General features: G+C 36.9%; 3 protein-coding genes across 3 annotated transcripts; 2 read left to right on the forward strand and 1 right to left on the reverse strand.

The window, feature by feature from the left end:
• The first annotated feature begins 1,331 nt into the window (after window positions 1-1,331).
• On the forward strand, window positions 1,332-7,332 carry LOC133452691 (presenilin-associated rhomboid-like protein A, mitochondrial). Its single transcript, XM_061732239.1, has 10 exons — window positions 1,332-1,438; window positions 2,218-2,401; window positions 3,640-3,744; window positions 3,846-3,978; window positions 4,056-4,151; window positions 4,246-4,395; window positions 5,249-5,319; window positions 5,405-5,506; window positions 6,052-6,149; window positions 6,364-7,332. Exons 1-10 carry the CDS (start codon window positions 1,359-1,361, stop codon window positions 6,488-6,490), a joined length of 1,146 nt encoding a protein of 381 aa, XP_061588223.1. The 5' UTR covers window positions 1,332-1,358; the 3' UTR covers window positions 6,491-7,332.
• Window positions 7,181-11,719, reverse strand: extl2 (exostosin-like glycosyltransferase 2). Its single transcript, XM_061732242.1, has 5 exons — window positions 11,635-11,719; window positions 8,993-9,438; window positions 8,828-8,898; window positions 8,569-8,684; window positions 7,181-8,477 (listed from the first exon to the last, which is right to left on the reverse strand). The coding sequence occupies exons 1-5, from the start codon at window positions 11,637-11,639 to the stop codon at window positions 8,075-8,077; spliced, it is 1,041 nt and encodes a 346-aa protein (XP_061588226.1). The 5' UTR covers window positions 11,640-11,719; the 3' UTR covers window positions 7,181-8,074.
• A 427-nt stretch (window positions 11,720-12,146) lies between these two features.
• On the forward strand, window positions 12,147-15,530 carry zgc:110366 (uncharacterized protein LOC550476 homolog). Its single transcript, XM_061732243.1, has 8 exons — window positions 12,147-12,299; window positions 12,380-12,472; window positions 13,163-13,411; window positions 13,644-13,745; window positions 13,886-13,977; window positions 14,447-14,629; window positions 14,720-14,779; window positions 15,169-15,530. The coding sequence occupies exons 1-8, from the start codon at window positions 12,206-12,208 to the stop codon at window positions 15,262-15,264; spliced, it is 969 nt and encodes a 322-aa protein (XP_061588227.1). The 5' UTR covers window positions 12,147-12,205; the 3' UTR covers window positions 15,265-15,530.
• Window positions 15,531-16,131: the final 601 nt, after the last annotated feature.

The following is a 16,131-nucleotide window of genomic DNA, read 5'->3' on the forward strand; positions in this document are numbered from 1 at the left end:
GAGAGAGAGAGAGAGAGAGAGAGAGAGAGAGAGAGAGAGAGAGAGAGAGAGAGAGAGAGAGAGAGAGAGAGAGAGAGAGAGCATTATACTGTGGCCACAATCAGTTTAGTTTAGTTTAGATGGATTGCTTGTGTTGTTTCTCATTTATTCTTTTTCCGCTTTACTACAACAATTCTGTGTGGAATATCTTGTTGAGGAAAACGATAGCAAGTGCCAAGTTTGCATTGAGGAGAGCTGTGCTCTGCAGGCACTGCAGTGCAGCTTCTGCAAATTCTACCTTCTGTACTTATTTCTGGAGTCACTGGCAAATACGAGAGTTTGTGGAACCTGTCCAGGTGCCAATAGCAACACCCAGCACTATCAATACTGCTACTGCCCCCGCCTTCCATCATTCACTTCTTTAAATTGAAAAATGAGCGTGGCTATAAAATAAAAACATAAACAACCATTAGTTACATTTCACTGCTACTGTGTGCGTGCGTGCTTCCTGTTACGTTGCCTTCACTATATGACGACATTATATTTCATGATAGAAATCTGGTTTCATTTGCACTAATATAAACTATAAAAGCTTTGGGCGTTAAAAGACCAACACTTAAAAACGTTCTATTTTTAATAAAAAATAATTTGAAATGAACGCTGCAAGAATAGTTCAAGTCTTTGCATATATTGAGTTCCTGTCAAGCTGAATGTTGAGTATATTTCCCACCGGACTGAATGTGAGCTTGTGGTTAATTGTATGCGTAGCTCTACAATGCACTGCAACCTGCAGGATGGGTGGATTACAGTAACATAATAACTAATTCTCTTTTCTGACAACTTAACAGTAAGGTGCTTTTATAATAAAAAAAATAATAGAATTTAATTGAATCAAATTTAATTTAAACATACACCCAACATTTAGAAAATAAAATAAGTAATACGGGTATTTTTGTTACCTTCGATCACAACCTGCCTATTTACTTTAATACACCACTAGGAGGGAGTAAAGTACAGGCTATGGACAATAAATAGATGAAAGAAGCGAAATGTTTTATTTACAAGCCCATTTATTTTTGGCAGTCATTTTAAACCTTATTTAAACAATAGAAGCAATTTCATGAAATACCACAGTTTGAGTACCACACTCAAAAGAGCAAATTATCTATGACATTATTATAATACATATATACAGTGTTTTTGTATAGGTGAAAATGGATTTTCTGCAAACGCTGTAAAATATAGGCTACGATAGACTCTGTACTATAATGTGAAAAAGTGTAAGTTTTAGTGATATATCGGAGCTCTCCGCAGGGTCCGTGAACGCAGCATGACGTCACTCCAGGGGGCGGGGCTTCGTGCAGGAGGTCACAACAAACATGGCGTGGAGAGGATGCGTTATGAAATGGGCTAAAACAGAGTTCTTTAGATCCCAAAACACTTTGTCCCGAAGCTCAAGGTGAGCAATTTGAACATCGTTCAGTTCGCGGGCTTTGTCTAAGGAAGAATGAAGTTAACAGGACGTGTATTTGTGTGTTTATGTTTTCCTCTCTTCCAGCAAAGTGATGTTACCTAACTGTTCCGACTGTCACTGTAAACGGAACTAAGACAATCTTTATGTTAGATTTTACTTAAATGAATGAATAAGTAATATGATTTTTTTTTAAACTGCAATACCAGCAATGTTAATGTTATTATTATGCAGTTATTGTATTTCTTAAGCCGAGCTTCTCGATAAGGCTACTAATCCACAGTCCTTGAATATAAAGCTTTTATAAGTAGCCAACATTACATCGTTTAAAACAAAAGCATTTACCAATGTCAGGCATACCAGCCATGTAATTATACATTTTATGTATTTTTAATAGCTTATTTACGATAAGACGAATGTAGGTAATGTGTAATTACAGACTACACATTAAAGTAGTCTCTATTATGAAATTAATTGGACATTAATCAACACAATTTGATGATGATAATATTAAGTTATTTATTGATGCTAAATTCTCCCTTCGCTTTGCTTTGTTCTAAGTTATATTAAACTAAAACTGTTTGGGTTTTAAAGAAAAGTGATCTTCTGCCCGAAATCATTACATACCAGGATAAACCACCTTGGCAAGCTACACATTTTTAGCTTCTACATTTTCAAATCTGGGATTTTACAAAGCTTTCCCTTCAGTTTTGTGGCAGTTTGAGTTATTCTGTATATCAATTAAGAAAGTTTATTTTCTTTGCCAGACTCAACCCTTGCAATCAACAGAGGTGTGCTTTCCGTCGGGAAGCAAAAAGGCCTGATACCAATAAAGGAAATGTCCCCCAGGAAACAAAAGTCTCACCCCCTGAGCCTGTCATGCCACAGCCACAGCATGCTCAAAAACTCCAAAGACCAACACTTTTCAGACCACTGATTTTCACAGTTGGGGTAGGTTCCCCAGATTTGTATTAATTTTAGGTCCATATGGTCTGTGACAACATCCATTCAGATATGATGTCGAAGAGTGACTTGTCTATGGGACCAAACAAATCTGCTGCCAGTGTCCTACCATCTGAAATCACATGTCACTCACAGAAAGCCAGTAGTGACATCCAGAAAGTTCAGAGCTAATTTGACTAAGCAGGACACAATGTTCTGGTTGTCGTATGAATAAAAAAAACAACTCAAAGTATTGCTGTGTACAGTGGCGTCAATTCAGTCAAAGCTAAGGTATGGCAAGGTTACGAGTCACAGAACTTAACTAGAGTATCAATCAACACGTCCAGCAAATACTCATCACAGAAGTCTGCAAATGCAGTCTCGATCACTGCAAAAACTCAAAATCTTACACAGAATATTTGTTTTATTTCTAGTTAAAATGTCTAATTTTTAGTCAAAAAATCTCATTACACTTAAAACAAGAGTCATCACCAGAAAAATAACTTGTTATTTGACCATTTTCACCTGTTTCAAGTAAATTTTCACTTTAAATAAGTAGAAAAATCTGACAGTGGGACAAGATTTATCTTCTCATTACAAGCAAAAAAAATGTTCTACTTATTTTAAGTGAAAATCTACTTGAAACAGGTGAAAATTGTTGTTTTTTTGAGTTTTTGAGTCTTGTCTTAAATGTAATGAGATTTTTTTTACTAAAAATTAGACATTTTACTAGAAATAAGACAAATGTTCTTGTTAAGATTTTGAGTTTTTGCAGTGTATAATAACTAGTGAAATCGATCATGTTGTTCTGATTTGCATTTGTAGTTATTCTATATGTATTAAACAATAGAATAATCAATACAAATAGACAGAGTAATTCCATAAATGTATTTAAAAAACAAACATTTACATTTTCCCCTGAAGCCAAGGTGTGGCGGCTGCCATACCTTGCCATACCCAATTGACGCCCCTGGCTGTGTATACAGTAAATATATAATAGAAGTGTTGTAGTGTGAGTGTAGTTGTGTGGATGGATGGATAAATAAGAAATAGATCTCAAAGCACTTTGTAGAACCAGGATAAGGTTAGAAAAACACTATATAAGTGCTAGACTATTTGATATTATAACCACGTGACTCTACCAAGAGATAGGTTGTTACAATTTTGAGGTTAATTCGTGCTGATGCTTGCTAAAATGAAATGTAGGAAAGGAGTGTGTTTTTGGTTGCTGTCTGATTCTTTGTCAGTTTACAGGCTGCTCCTTTGGTGCAGCAGCCATTCTGCAGTACGAGGCCCTGAAGTCACGAATTCAGACTGCGAAAGATGGAGAGGAGCTAGAGAAGCTCATGACGGTGAGGATTTAATGATACATGTGTAGTACTCCAGTGCTGTCAACTGGTACTATCTGCTTACCTGACAGCTGCTTACAGTAGAAGCATCTTTATGTTACTAGGGCTCTCAGGACATGGCATACTGGCACGACTGGTGGAACCAGCTGTCCGGCCTCCAGCGGCAGGCCATCCTTCTCATGTCCATGTTGGATGACTTCTGGAGCGGTCTCACAGAGGGACAGAAGACAGTCACGGGTAGCCTATAGTACATTTATTTTTATGTTCAACACGTTTCCATGTGTTTGCCACATTTCCTTCTTCATGTTTTCTAGGTATCATTGCAATAAATGCTGTAGTTTTGTGTTGTTGGCGGATCCCATCTATGCAGAGAAGTATGATTAAGTACTTCACGTCCAACCCAGCCTCCAGTGAGTATGAGTGAGATACGTTTTGCTGCTTGGTCATGGCATCTATTCATATTCCCAAAAGTTTAGTCCTTTTGTTTTCTCTCCCGCTCACCAGAAACGCGGTGCCTTCCCATGGTCCTGTCCTCCTTCAGTCACTACTCCATTATCCATATGGTGGCAAACATGTATGTTTTGTGGACGTTCTCATCTGGAATCGTCTCTCTCTTAGGAAAAGAGCAGTTTCTTGCTGTCTACCTCTCTGCTGGTACGTCAAATAAAGAACCAGGACAGGGGTTAGATAAACAGATATCCAATCTGAATCAAACTATGAGGTTTTAAAGTCTGAAATGTTTGAATATTTTTCAATCGGAATACTATACCTTCTATTTTTTAATCTTCCTATATATATATATATACATATATATATATATACATATATATATATATATATATATATACATATATATATATATATATATATATATATATATATATATACATATATATATATATATATATATATATATATATATATATATATATATATACATATGTACACACACATGTTGAAGATTATGATTTCTTTGGTTTCATATGACTTGAAGACAGAGGCCTTTGCTTCTGCCTCTTTCTTGGGATCTTTGTTATTCCACAAGGCTTCTACTCTATTCAGAATTGACAAATCAAGCACCAGAGTTAGTTTTTGCATTTCTAAAATTTTTAGGTGCCCCTAACGATTTCCCTATACGCTATGAGAGCAAGGCAGAGTCAGGACAATGGGTATTCAGTAGTATTCAAAAGGTACCTGATAAATACCTACTAAATCTTAAAATATTTCTGCTGTTGCCTTTTTGTTGTAATTCATTTTTTGTTAAATATTTTACTGTTCTAGTTGAACATTCAATATTAATCCACTTCCATTTAATCTGTTTTCATTCATTATGTCATGTCTATGACACCGTTCACCAGTGCTCAGTTATTTATACAGGGGAATAGTGATAACGGAATTTCTTCCTGTTTTATTAATTGAGAAAATGAAATACCAGGAAGCAGGATGTGGATCAGAGTTTTATGTGAAGAAAAAGTTGTATCTTAAGCTCAATTTTGTTTATTTTCAGGTGTTATCTCAAATATGGTCAGTTACATGTGTAAAACAGCTACTGGGCGAGTCTATCCATCGTTAGGAGCGGTAAGATTTATTTTCTTTTAAACTCTTCCATCAGCGTTTTTGCAAATGAAATAGAGGGTGGCTTTAGACTTTGTTTTATCCTCAGTCAGGTGCTGTCATGGCAGTACTTGCTGCAGTCTGCGCCAAGGTACCAGAAGCCAAACTAGGAATAATCTTCCTCCCTATGGTCACTTTCACTGCAGGAACTGTAAGTGATACACAGTTTCTATCCATATCTAAAGTCCTCTTCACACAGCTCACTCAAGACAGGACTGATGTGCCCTTGTTGCACATCGAATCCCTGTGTTCAAATACAGAGAAGTTCTCAGGTTGATCATGCAGCACTGACATATATATATCTCAGAGACAGTTATAGAGCCAAATTGGAGAATATGCAAGCGATAACACGGCTCTCTTACTAATGATGGTGTTGCACTCAGATGATTCTGTTGTATGTTGTTTGTTGAGTGTGAACACAAACCAATGCAGCACTGAGCCTCTACTGTTTGAAGGAAGTTCATAAGGCTTAATAAGGCTCCAGCTTTGCGCCAATATGGTGCAACCACTGTCTGAAAATCCCTAAGTCTGTGTGTAATGTATACTACTTTAGAGTACTATGAAAACACTGTTATACATTATATAATACTTTGGCATTTCCAGATTGTATTTAAATCTGTGTATGAATGCGTTACAGTGTAAGTAATCAGGGGTCCCAGATGTAACCAAAGGTATTTGGTACTGCTATGTCTTCAGGCTCTGAAAGCCATCGTGGCCGTAGACACAGTGGGACTTATGTTGGGATGGCGGTTTTTAGACCATGCAGCTCATCTCGGTGGAGCCCTCTTTGGAGTGTGAGTCCTCAATATTTACTTTTGTTATTTCCAAATATTCAGAAACAAGATCAAACATTGACAAAATATTGTAAAACCAAAATGTTTCACTTTTTTTTTTTTTTTTTTTTTTTTTACTTCCACACCTCGCTGGTTCAGAAACACCTTTTTGGCATCACTATTTATTACTCGTGTTTCATACGCGTTAATCATTTCAGTATATCCTATCGAACAGATGGTACGTGGCATATGGTCACAAACTCATTTGGAGAAAGAGGGAGCCCCTTGTGAAGCTGTGGCATGACATACGTTCTCCTGGCGCCAAAGGATCCAGCCCTGGTGGAGGACCTGGACAACAATAAGACTCTGCAAGGGAACAAAATTGTTTTTGTCTTGGATTATGCAAGGTCATTTTACCCACTGAGGCAGAGTGATCTGTTATTGTTTATCAATAGATATAATTTTCCACCAAGACTTAGTGATGAGACCTACCTAATGTAAGGGTATTTGGACTTGAAATTTAATTAAGCCATATTGGCTTTCTTGAGTTTTTTTCCCCCCTCCTTATTGATAAAGGGGATTTCATGCATGTGAAAAGTCTGCAATGTTACAAAATCCACATCAAAGGGACACAACTGCCTGAAAAACATGTTTTGTAGTTCAGCATGTTCTGTTATTTATGTGTCAATGAAGACAATTTACCAAGCCTGCCCAATTGATGTCCTATTTCCAATACCCCAGATTTACAAAAATGAATAATAACGTTGAATACATGCATCATACCACAATTTGACCTGTCGGAGCCGTCTAGGTGTTGGAAAGTGTGTCTTGAAGGTTCAATTTGTGATAATTACAAGGTAAATATGTCACTGAACAACTGAAGTCAAGTGAAAACTAAATTACTCTCTAAATTCTATGAGTTTACTGATCAGAACATAAATATTAATTAGATTTAAAAAAAAAAAAAAAGAACAAACTTAGACAGACTTTCCGTAAAACAAATGTATTTATTATTTTTTTCACATGACTATATTAATTTTGCGCAGATCTAACTTTGCAATAAATTCTCTGTGGAAACCCCAGTCTCTCAGCTCTTTATGCTGGAATGCGTTTGTGTATTGGACAAATGTTAAAATTGGAACATCGAAAGAATTATTTTGACAGAAATAAAATGCTTCAATCTGGGACTCATTTTCTGTAAAGGCTTGCCTCAATTCTTCGACCACTGTCTGAGCATTTAGCCTTCTGTTCACCAGTTTCAAAAACGTACCAAAAAGAAAATACAGATTTTTGAATTCAGAAAATAATTTTATTTTTTAGAGGAATCTTTATTTATTTAAATCATGTGATACAGTTCTACATTTACATGCATCTATTTTTATAAATATTTCTCTACACTTTGATGGCATTAGACACGAAGATTTTGTGTGTTAATTATGCACAATACTTACATTATATTCACACATTCACTCTTTAGTGAGAATTTTTCTTGTTTTTAGCAAAGTCATTACTATGACTACCTCTCTTCTCTATTTACGGAGGAAAAGGCAAAGAAATGGCTCTTCACAGTTACAAACTATTCAAGAAATGTTGTTAAAGTAGATTTAAGTGCCTTTAAAAAAACAAAAATCGGGGTATGCTGGAGAAAACATTTGACAGGTCCATCACTGTTGTGAGATGTCTTGATGCTTAATATAAGAAAACATTCACAAAAACACACTAACAAATTTGTCTTGTTACTTTGAGTTCATAAGAATCTTGTAGATATAAAGAACGAACATTTACAGCAAAATAATGTCAGTCTTTACAGCATATCTGGTCACCATCCTGAGAATATCAGCATATCACCATGTGAAGTGTTATCAACCAAACAAAAGAAAACCTACCATACTGTAGCTTGAGCAGGTCTTACTTCAGCAAAAAGCAGTTAGCAACTTGGCACCTGTTCATCCCCTACTCTTGTGATTGGCGTAGCTGGGGAAACCAAACTGGGAGACCATTAGGTTGGAGTAGCAGAGTGGCATGAAGCCATAGATCTGCGTCAGTTTATTGAGACAGTAGGACCTCTGGAGAAGGTGTTCAGGACGATGCCACATTCCCTGGTACCCACTGCTGGCGTCTTTTTCCAGGTTTCGTAGGTCTACCGGTTTGACGAAGACCCCTGAGGGTTTACTGATTGTGCTCGTCTTTGAGTGCTTCCTTAAATACAGAGCTACAGCAAAGTTCAAGGCAATATCGTCACAGTTCTGTGTTTCATCCACCAAGGCGTGCACCTCTTGAGGTTGGTCCTGGAAGAGCTTCAGGTAGCGGTTGTGGAAAAATGCAGCACCTATTAAAACCATGGAGTACCTGCAAAGAGAATTCATCAAAATTAAAACTAAACCAAAAACAAACTACAAAATTGACTTTAGGAGCAAAGAGAGAGAAAATGAAAACTTACTTGTCACCTCCAGCTGTTTCTGGATCCTGCAGCTCAAAGCTTCCATAACTGTACACGCCCCCTGGTGTCGAGACGTGTTTCCGCGGAACAAATCCAACAATTTGGTCTGGAAATTGCTGTGGAAAATATAGTTACTGACATTGGGTCTGTTTATGGCAGGAACAGTGTGTATAGTGCACATAAGTTATCACACATGACCACAGTAATACACAAACAATGGGCTATTTGCATACGTTCTTAGGACAATGAAAATAATTACCTTCCAGACAGAGAAAGCAAAACTGAGGTCAGGGACACTAATGAGAGTGTCATCATCCAGCATCAATACAGCTAAAGGAGAGATCAAATTACTGACATTAAAACAATAAAAAGGCCTCTATAAAATAATAACCAACTCAGTGCGCAAGCAAAGAGATATACTAACCATCTGTAGCAATCTCAGGGAATATTTGTAATCTGTTGCGCATTCGATTGCTAATCTGCTCCTTGAAGACAACCTGGACTGGATGTGGACCCAAGGAGTCCCACAACTTGACTGGACTCTGCTCCCCAATGTTGTTCCACACGATGATAATCCGCTGAAGATGAGGCACTGCCTGGTAATGGTTCAGGATCTTCAGCAAGATGTCTGTGCGGTTGTAAGTTTGGATGATGATGGTAAACTTCTCCTCCCGCGGTTTGTCTGCATGCTGGTCCTGTGCAGGGTTTGGTTTTGGAGGTGTTGCTCTGCGCATCATCCCCAACACACCAACACCTTCCTGGTTCTCCACAGGCGGCAGCAGAGCCGTCAGGGCAGCACCGACCAGGAGGATCAGCAACACTGGAAAAATAACATACTTTCGCCGGACCCCGAAACAGCACCAGGGTACCCTGCATACGTGGAGAAATACACATTTAAAGCAATACATTTTTTCCAGGGGGGTAAATATACTACACAGGAGCATTTTGAGCAAAGTTGTGAATATAATTAAATTTAATCTGATACATTTTAAACACATTAGGAATAATCTAACAACTGAGGCTGCAAAGTTATACATCAACGTAGTGCTGGGCGATTTTGGACAAAAATAAAATCCCAATTTTTTTCCCTGTAAACCCGATTTTCGATTTTTTTGGTAAAACTACAAAAGACAATGGAATAAATTGTTTCAAATATTTTATTTACTTTATTTTGAAAGAAAAATAAACACATTTCTCTATTGGGAATGAAGTGCAACTGAAAGATACTGTAAATCCTCCTTGAGTTTAGTAAAGTGACACCATTAACAATCTTCTTGACCAAACAAAGTAAAAAATTGATTTTCCGATTTTCCTTTTTTTAAACATCGTCTTGATTAATAAATCCGATTTAGATTTAAAATCGATTAATCGCACAGCCCTACATCAACGCCATGATTCTCTCGCACATGAACTACTGTCTTACCAGCTGGTCGCAGACAGGTAGGACTGCATTACAATCAGTGGGAAAACTCTATAAGCAGGCTTTGAAAACATTGGATAAAAAGTCAAATTTATATCATCATTGTAATATTTTAACTAAATATGTTTTTCTTAACTGGGGAAATATGATTAAGTTTGCAGACATTTTACTTGTATATAAAATCCTTCATGGTCTGGCCCCCGTCCACTCAATGAGTTTATTAAACAAAATCTAAACTCATCTACCAGAGCTGCCACCAGAGGGGATTGTAAAACTGCACATAGAAAAAGTGCCTTTGGGCAGTCAGCCTTTTCCTATCGAGCAGCTCATACCTGGGAACACTAAACCCATACAACTAAGAAACATCACATCTCTTTATTCCTTCTCTAAAAACACAAAACAGTTTGTTTTTTTTAGTTTAGTTTTAGTTTATTTTCGGTCATGACACAAATAAAAACAAAGAATAAAAATGACAACAAGAAAACGAATACACTGTTCAAAGAAAACATTACAAAAAAGTTTCCAATATACAAATAAACAAATAACATCTAGACCGAAAAAGGGCTAGGCAGAAGCAAAGCTTATTATTTGCCTACCCTCAAAAAGATTAATTAAATTAATGAAATAAAAGCAAGAAGTAAGAGAAAGACTGCCAGTAAAACAAATTGCCTCCATGGGGATAACAACATTTTTTAAACATGATTTTTAAAGTAAAGGTGCAGTCTACATGTTACCTTCATCCTTAAAAAATCAAAGCAAATCACCAATTAAATAAATACCCAAATCAACATAGCAAGCGTCACCACTCATTAATTTAATATACAGAAATCATCCTTCTTTTCAATGTTTTTTTAAATAAGGTTAAGGTTCTACATAATTTCAAATCCCTATCTAATTTATTCCATACATCCACCGCTGCCACTGTAGCATCTCAGTTTGGTGTGGTTACTGGACAATCAAATCAAACATGCTGTCATAATCTGGTATAGGGGTCAGGTTATTGTTTTTACTACCTGTTTGTGCTTATGTGCTTTTGTGGTAGCTAATGTGTTTGTGTGCTATAGTTCTTCATTTATGTTGTTTGTCATTATTCGGAGTTATGTCGTGGTTTTACTAATTGTTTGTAGGCTACTCTGTGCTTTAGTGTGTTGTCTTTCAATATTTTTTATATACGCCATCAACCTGCCAGGGACTGCAGATGTAAATTACCCTGTATGGCTAAATCTGGCACATTTACATGATGGACTCAAGTGCTCATGTTAATTAATGTGCGTTGCCCCTTTTAAATAAATAAATCAAATGAAATTTTAAATAAACGAAGCTGGACATACAACTGCAACTACGTGTAAACTATGTATTCAGTTTTGCGTGACCAAGTAAGGCCTTCAGAACACAACGGGTTATTGTTTAAAGAAAATTAAAAAAAAAAGAAGCCAAAATATTAAAGAGAAGTGCACATAAATCAGTGACATTAAGATGTTTTGATCCACAGTGAAGTGACAAAATCACAGCTGCATGCTCTCGCTTTGTTGTGCAAGACAGTTGCTCAGTGTTTCATTTAACAAAATATTGACACGCTTTCAACTTAGTGTTTACAGCTCACCGTAGACGCAACAAAGAGTTTCTTCGTGTGAGTTTTAACTTACCTCATTGTGTTACCACTTCAAGCATCTCTCGAGCATGGATGTATTAACTCTCGAGTTACAGCGTCGCCATGTTGGCTGAAGCCAGCTGACGTGACGTCACGTCGACGTCATCTATTTATCCAAAAGTGGTCATTTTTCCGATGTATTAACACAGACACACACTAATACAATATTTTTTTTTATTTTACTTTTTGACACCATAATAATGACTTTCGGGAGGATTTTTTAATAGACAGAGTGAGTCATGCAACTCTAAAGAACTTATTGATTGGTGTGTCTCGATAACTAACCAGAGAGCTTGAAAGGTAAGAGCTGTCACAAGATAGGATTTGCCTTGAAATAACAATTCAAGGACTCAATCGCCAGGCTGTAAAAAAATCCGAGAAACATGGGATTTTTTAAAATCTGCAATAATTCTTAGTCCACATGTTTACGTCATTAAGTTTCAAATCACTATTTTGTTCATACTTTTACAATTGTTTTTTGTAAACAGACGCCATTTTTCTTCATAGGCAAAAAAATCAAGGGATGATTCGGTTTTTCGTCAGTGGTGAAGCTCACTGGTCCAAAGATGTTACAAAGTTCGTGGTTGGGTTGTAAAATCATCGAAAACAAACTCTTTCATAAGAAACCTAAAGACCTCACAGCCGTCAGAAAAGCCCAGGGTAAGTTAACAATTGTTACGGTTGCAAAGTAGGCAAAAAGTCCAAACGTGGTCCTTTTCTGTTATGTATTTATGTAACAGGGTCCAAGCAGAGCAGCATGGCTTCACCTGCAGGCCTGAGCTGTCCCACTGTCCCACTGAGAAACGGTCTACACATCCCTATCCTGGGACTGGGTTCGGACAAAAAGTGCAACGCTTTATTTTATATTGAAAACAACACACACACACACACACACACACACACACACACACACACACACACACACACACACACACACACACACACATACACACACACACACACACACACACACACACACACACACACACACACACACTCACACAGTTGTGTGAAAAAGTGTTTGCCCCCTTCCTGATTTATTTTTTTGCGTGTTTGTCACACTTAGATGTTTCAGATTATCAAACAAATTTAAATATTAGACAAAGATAACAAGAGTAAACACAAAATGCAGTTTTGAAATGAAGGGTTTTATTATTAAGGGGAAAGAAAAATCCAAACCTACATGGCCCTGTGTGGAAAAGTGCCCCCTAAACCTGATAACTGGTTGAGCCACCCTTAGCGGCAACAACTGCAATCAATTTTGTGTTTACTTGTGTTATCTTTGTCTAATATTTAAATTTGTTTGATGATCTGAAACATTTAAGTTTGACAAACATGCAAAAAAATAATAAATCAGGAAGAGGGCAAACACTTTTTCCACATAACTGTATGTATATGCAGCTGTCAACAGTCTTGCAGACAGTTCTGCAATTCCAAATAAAATCATTTTGTAAATTGTCGCCTAAAACGTTACTGTAATGTAACTATTTTAACTCTCTATTTTAACTCTCATTTCTCCCCAGGCACATCACATGATGGTGGATACTCCCATGAGGCCATTGTGTATGCTCTCACTGAGTGTGGGATGCGCCATATTGACACAGCACAGCGCTATGGATGTGAGGAGAAACTAGGCAAAGCGATTAAAGAAAGTGGGATCACACGAAGTGATTTGTGGCTGACCAATAAACTGTGGCCAGGAGACTACGGATACAACGCTGCCAAAAAAGCCTGCCTTGATTCCTGCTCAAAGATGAGGACTGAATATTTTGGTGTGGATTTTGATTGATAAACAGATTAGAATCATCCATGATGTTCTTGCAATGCCACTCAATTTAAACTGTCATGGTAGTCGTACCAATCTTGTCTCATGACAGGTTTTTGCTCCTTTTGTTTTAGATGTTTTAAAAAAAAAATGTATTGTAATTTTTATTTCTTAACACTGAAATCATTTTGAAATCACCCTGCCTTCTTTTTAATTACTAGCTTGCCTTGTTTTCTCAGATTTGTACCTGATGCACTGGCCAGCATCATTTAGATCAGGTTGTTCCAACAGAGAGATGAGAGCAGAAACCTGGAGAGCTTTGGAGGAACTTTATGAGACAGGTGGCTTCATAAAAGATTGCTTCTTCTGCTTGTATTTTATTTATTTATTATTTTTTAATCATTTCTTTTCAGTCCTGCATCAAATATGTCAATAAAAGAGGATTATTTCACAGACCTCCAGTATCCATGTGTCATTACAGGGAGATGCCGTGCTATCGGGGTGAGCAACTTTCTGATCCACCACCTGGAGGAGTTGAAGGAAGACTGTAGTATGATGCCACACGTGAACCAGGTTTTTTGTTTTTTTGTTTATTTAAAAGCTTTAAATTATTTATTATTATTGGTTTTATTGGTGGTTATTATTATTATTTAATTTATTTTCTCAGAGTCTGTAAGGAGATGCTCAGGCTAAGCTCTGACAAAGAATGAATCATCTTAGATGTTTTATCAAAAGGATGGAGGGAAACACATCTTTTCATTCATACAATGGCATTACAGTTACTGCAGCTTTGCTTACTAAATGGTCAGTAATATATAGTTTGAACAGAACCTACAGATTCTGAGTACACAGAATTAAATATTCCACTCTTCATTAGTGAGTTTTACTGTCGGTTAGTGTGATCATTCCCCTTACACCAGTATTTTTTGTTCAGTCTCTGTGAAATATTTATTTGAACAGTTTAGTCTTTTGTATCTTTTGTAAGGTTCTTGTTGTGAAGACTCAAAACAATGTTACCTTTTGTGATCATTTCATTTGTCAGGTGGAGTATCATCCTTACCAGCAGCCCCACTGCCTCATTGAGTACTGTCACAAGGAGGGGATTGTGTTTGAAGGGTACAGTCCTTTGGCCAAGGGTCAAGTTCTCAGCGATCCCACCATTCGTCAGATTGCAGAAAAGCATGGACGGACACCGGCTCAGATCTGCATCCGCTGGAGCGTCCAGGTTGTCACATTCAGCACATCTTTTCTACCCAAACTAATGTTTCTGTATGTCATGAACTACAATTAAATAGTTTTTCTTATTTAATCCCAGAATGGAGTCGTCACAATACCCAAGTCAGTCAAAAAGAACAGGATACAAGAAAACTGTCAAGTGAGTTTCAGTTAAGCATCAGAATATTATAAATTGCCTCAACTGTTTACAACATGGACACATACTAAAGAGGATGTTGTGATAGACCAAGAACCAAAACAAAATGCATTAAGTAATGTATGTATGATCAAAACTGTTTTTTTAATAGTTATGAGATGCACGAAACCCCCTTACCATGTTGATCAAAGTAATTATCACAGGAGGTTTCAATATATGACAGTTTTTACATTGCAGTCTCACTTTAGAGATCCTTAACAGATTATTTAGAATCCAGTTTCCAAAGGTAGCCATGAGAGAGGACAGCCATCAAATGCAAATCGCACAGATGTGATTCTTTTATTTTCACCAGCTGCTCGTCCTCTTGCATGTCCTCCGTCTTGTCCAAACAGGTGTTTGGGTTCCAGCTCGAGGAGGCAGACATGGTCGCTCTAGGAAACTTACATGATGGAAGACATGTTACGTGGGATCCAACAAATGTGGAGTAAAAAAACAATTTGTCTGTGATTTGTGCATTTCATCATTCAACAATGTGATTTTTATTTTTTATTTTTCTATATAGCCTGTAAATCTGTGAAAAGAGCTATGCAAATAATACAGTTTACTTAATAAGTGATAGTACAAGCTTTGTCAGCAATGCTTCAATGAAAAATAAATATTTAATTAGATATATACACAAGGTTGTTTTTTTTTTAGTTATATTTGTGAAACTTTTCCATGAGACACTAATGTGTAGTTCTTTTTTTTCCTAAACTATTGGTTGTACAAAGGACCCCCCAAAAATGTGTATATTAGAAAATAAATATTTTAATACAAATAGTTACATTTTATATAGTTTATAATAGTTGTCTTTTTTGTAGTTTTTCAATAACTGGACATTTTGTGAATCAGGTTTTTTATATTTTGTGTACATATTCAGGGGGTGGTTAATCTTCTAATTTTGTAATTTTAACTTCCATTGGTACCAACTTCATCTCAAGATGCACTGTGCCTGATAACACTACGTACATGCCTCAAACTGATTTGTTAAATCTTAGGTGTAACATTGAATACTACGGATAATAAGCAATAATATATATATAGACACACTTATCCCGTGGGATTTCCAGATCTAAGATCAAACTGGTGATAGCTAACCAACTGGACATTGTGGTGGTTGATAAACTCCAGAAGAGAGCCGTGGTGACCGACATGGCAATCCCAAGTGACAGCAATATCAAGATGAAGGAACATGGGGAAGTACCAGGGCCTGAAGGAGATAGAGAAGATCTGGAAGGTGAGGACAGTTGTGCCAGTAGTAGTTGGATAACGTGGAGCTGCTTCCAGCTGGGAGGACGGCTCCAGCAGATCTCAGG

The sequence above is a fragment of the Cololabis saira genome, chromosome 10 (assembly GCF_033807715.1).
Source record: "Cololabis saira isolate AMF1-May2022 chromosome 10, fColSai1.1, whole genome shotgun sequence".
Lineage (NCBI taxonomy): Eukaryota > Metazoa > Chordata > Actinopteri > Beloniformes > Belonidae > Cololabis > Cololabis saira.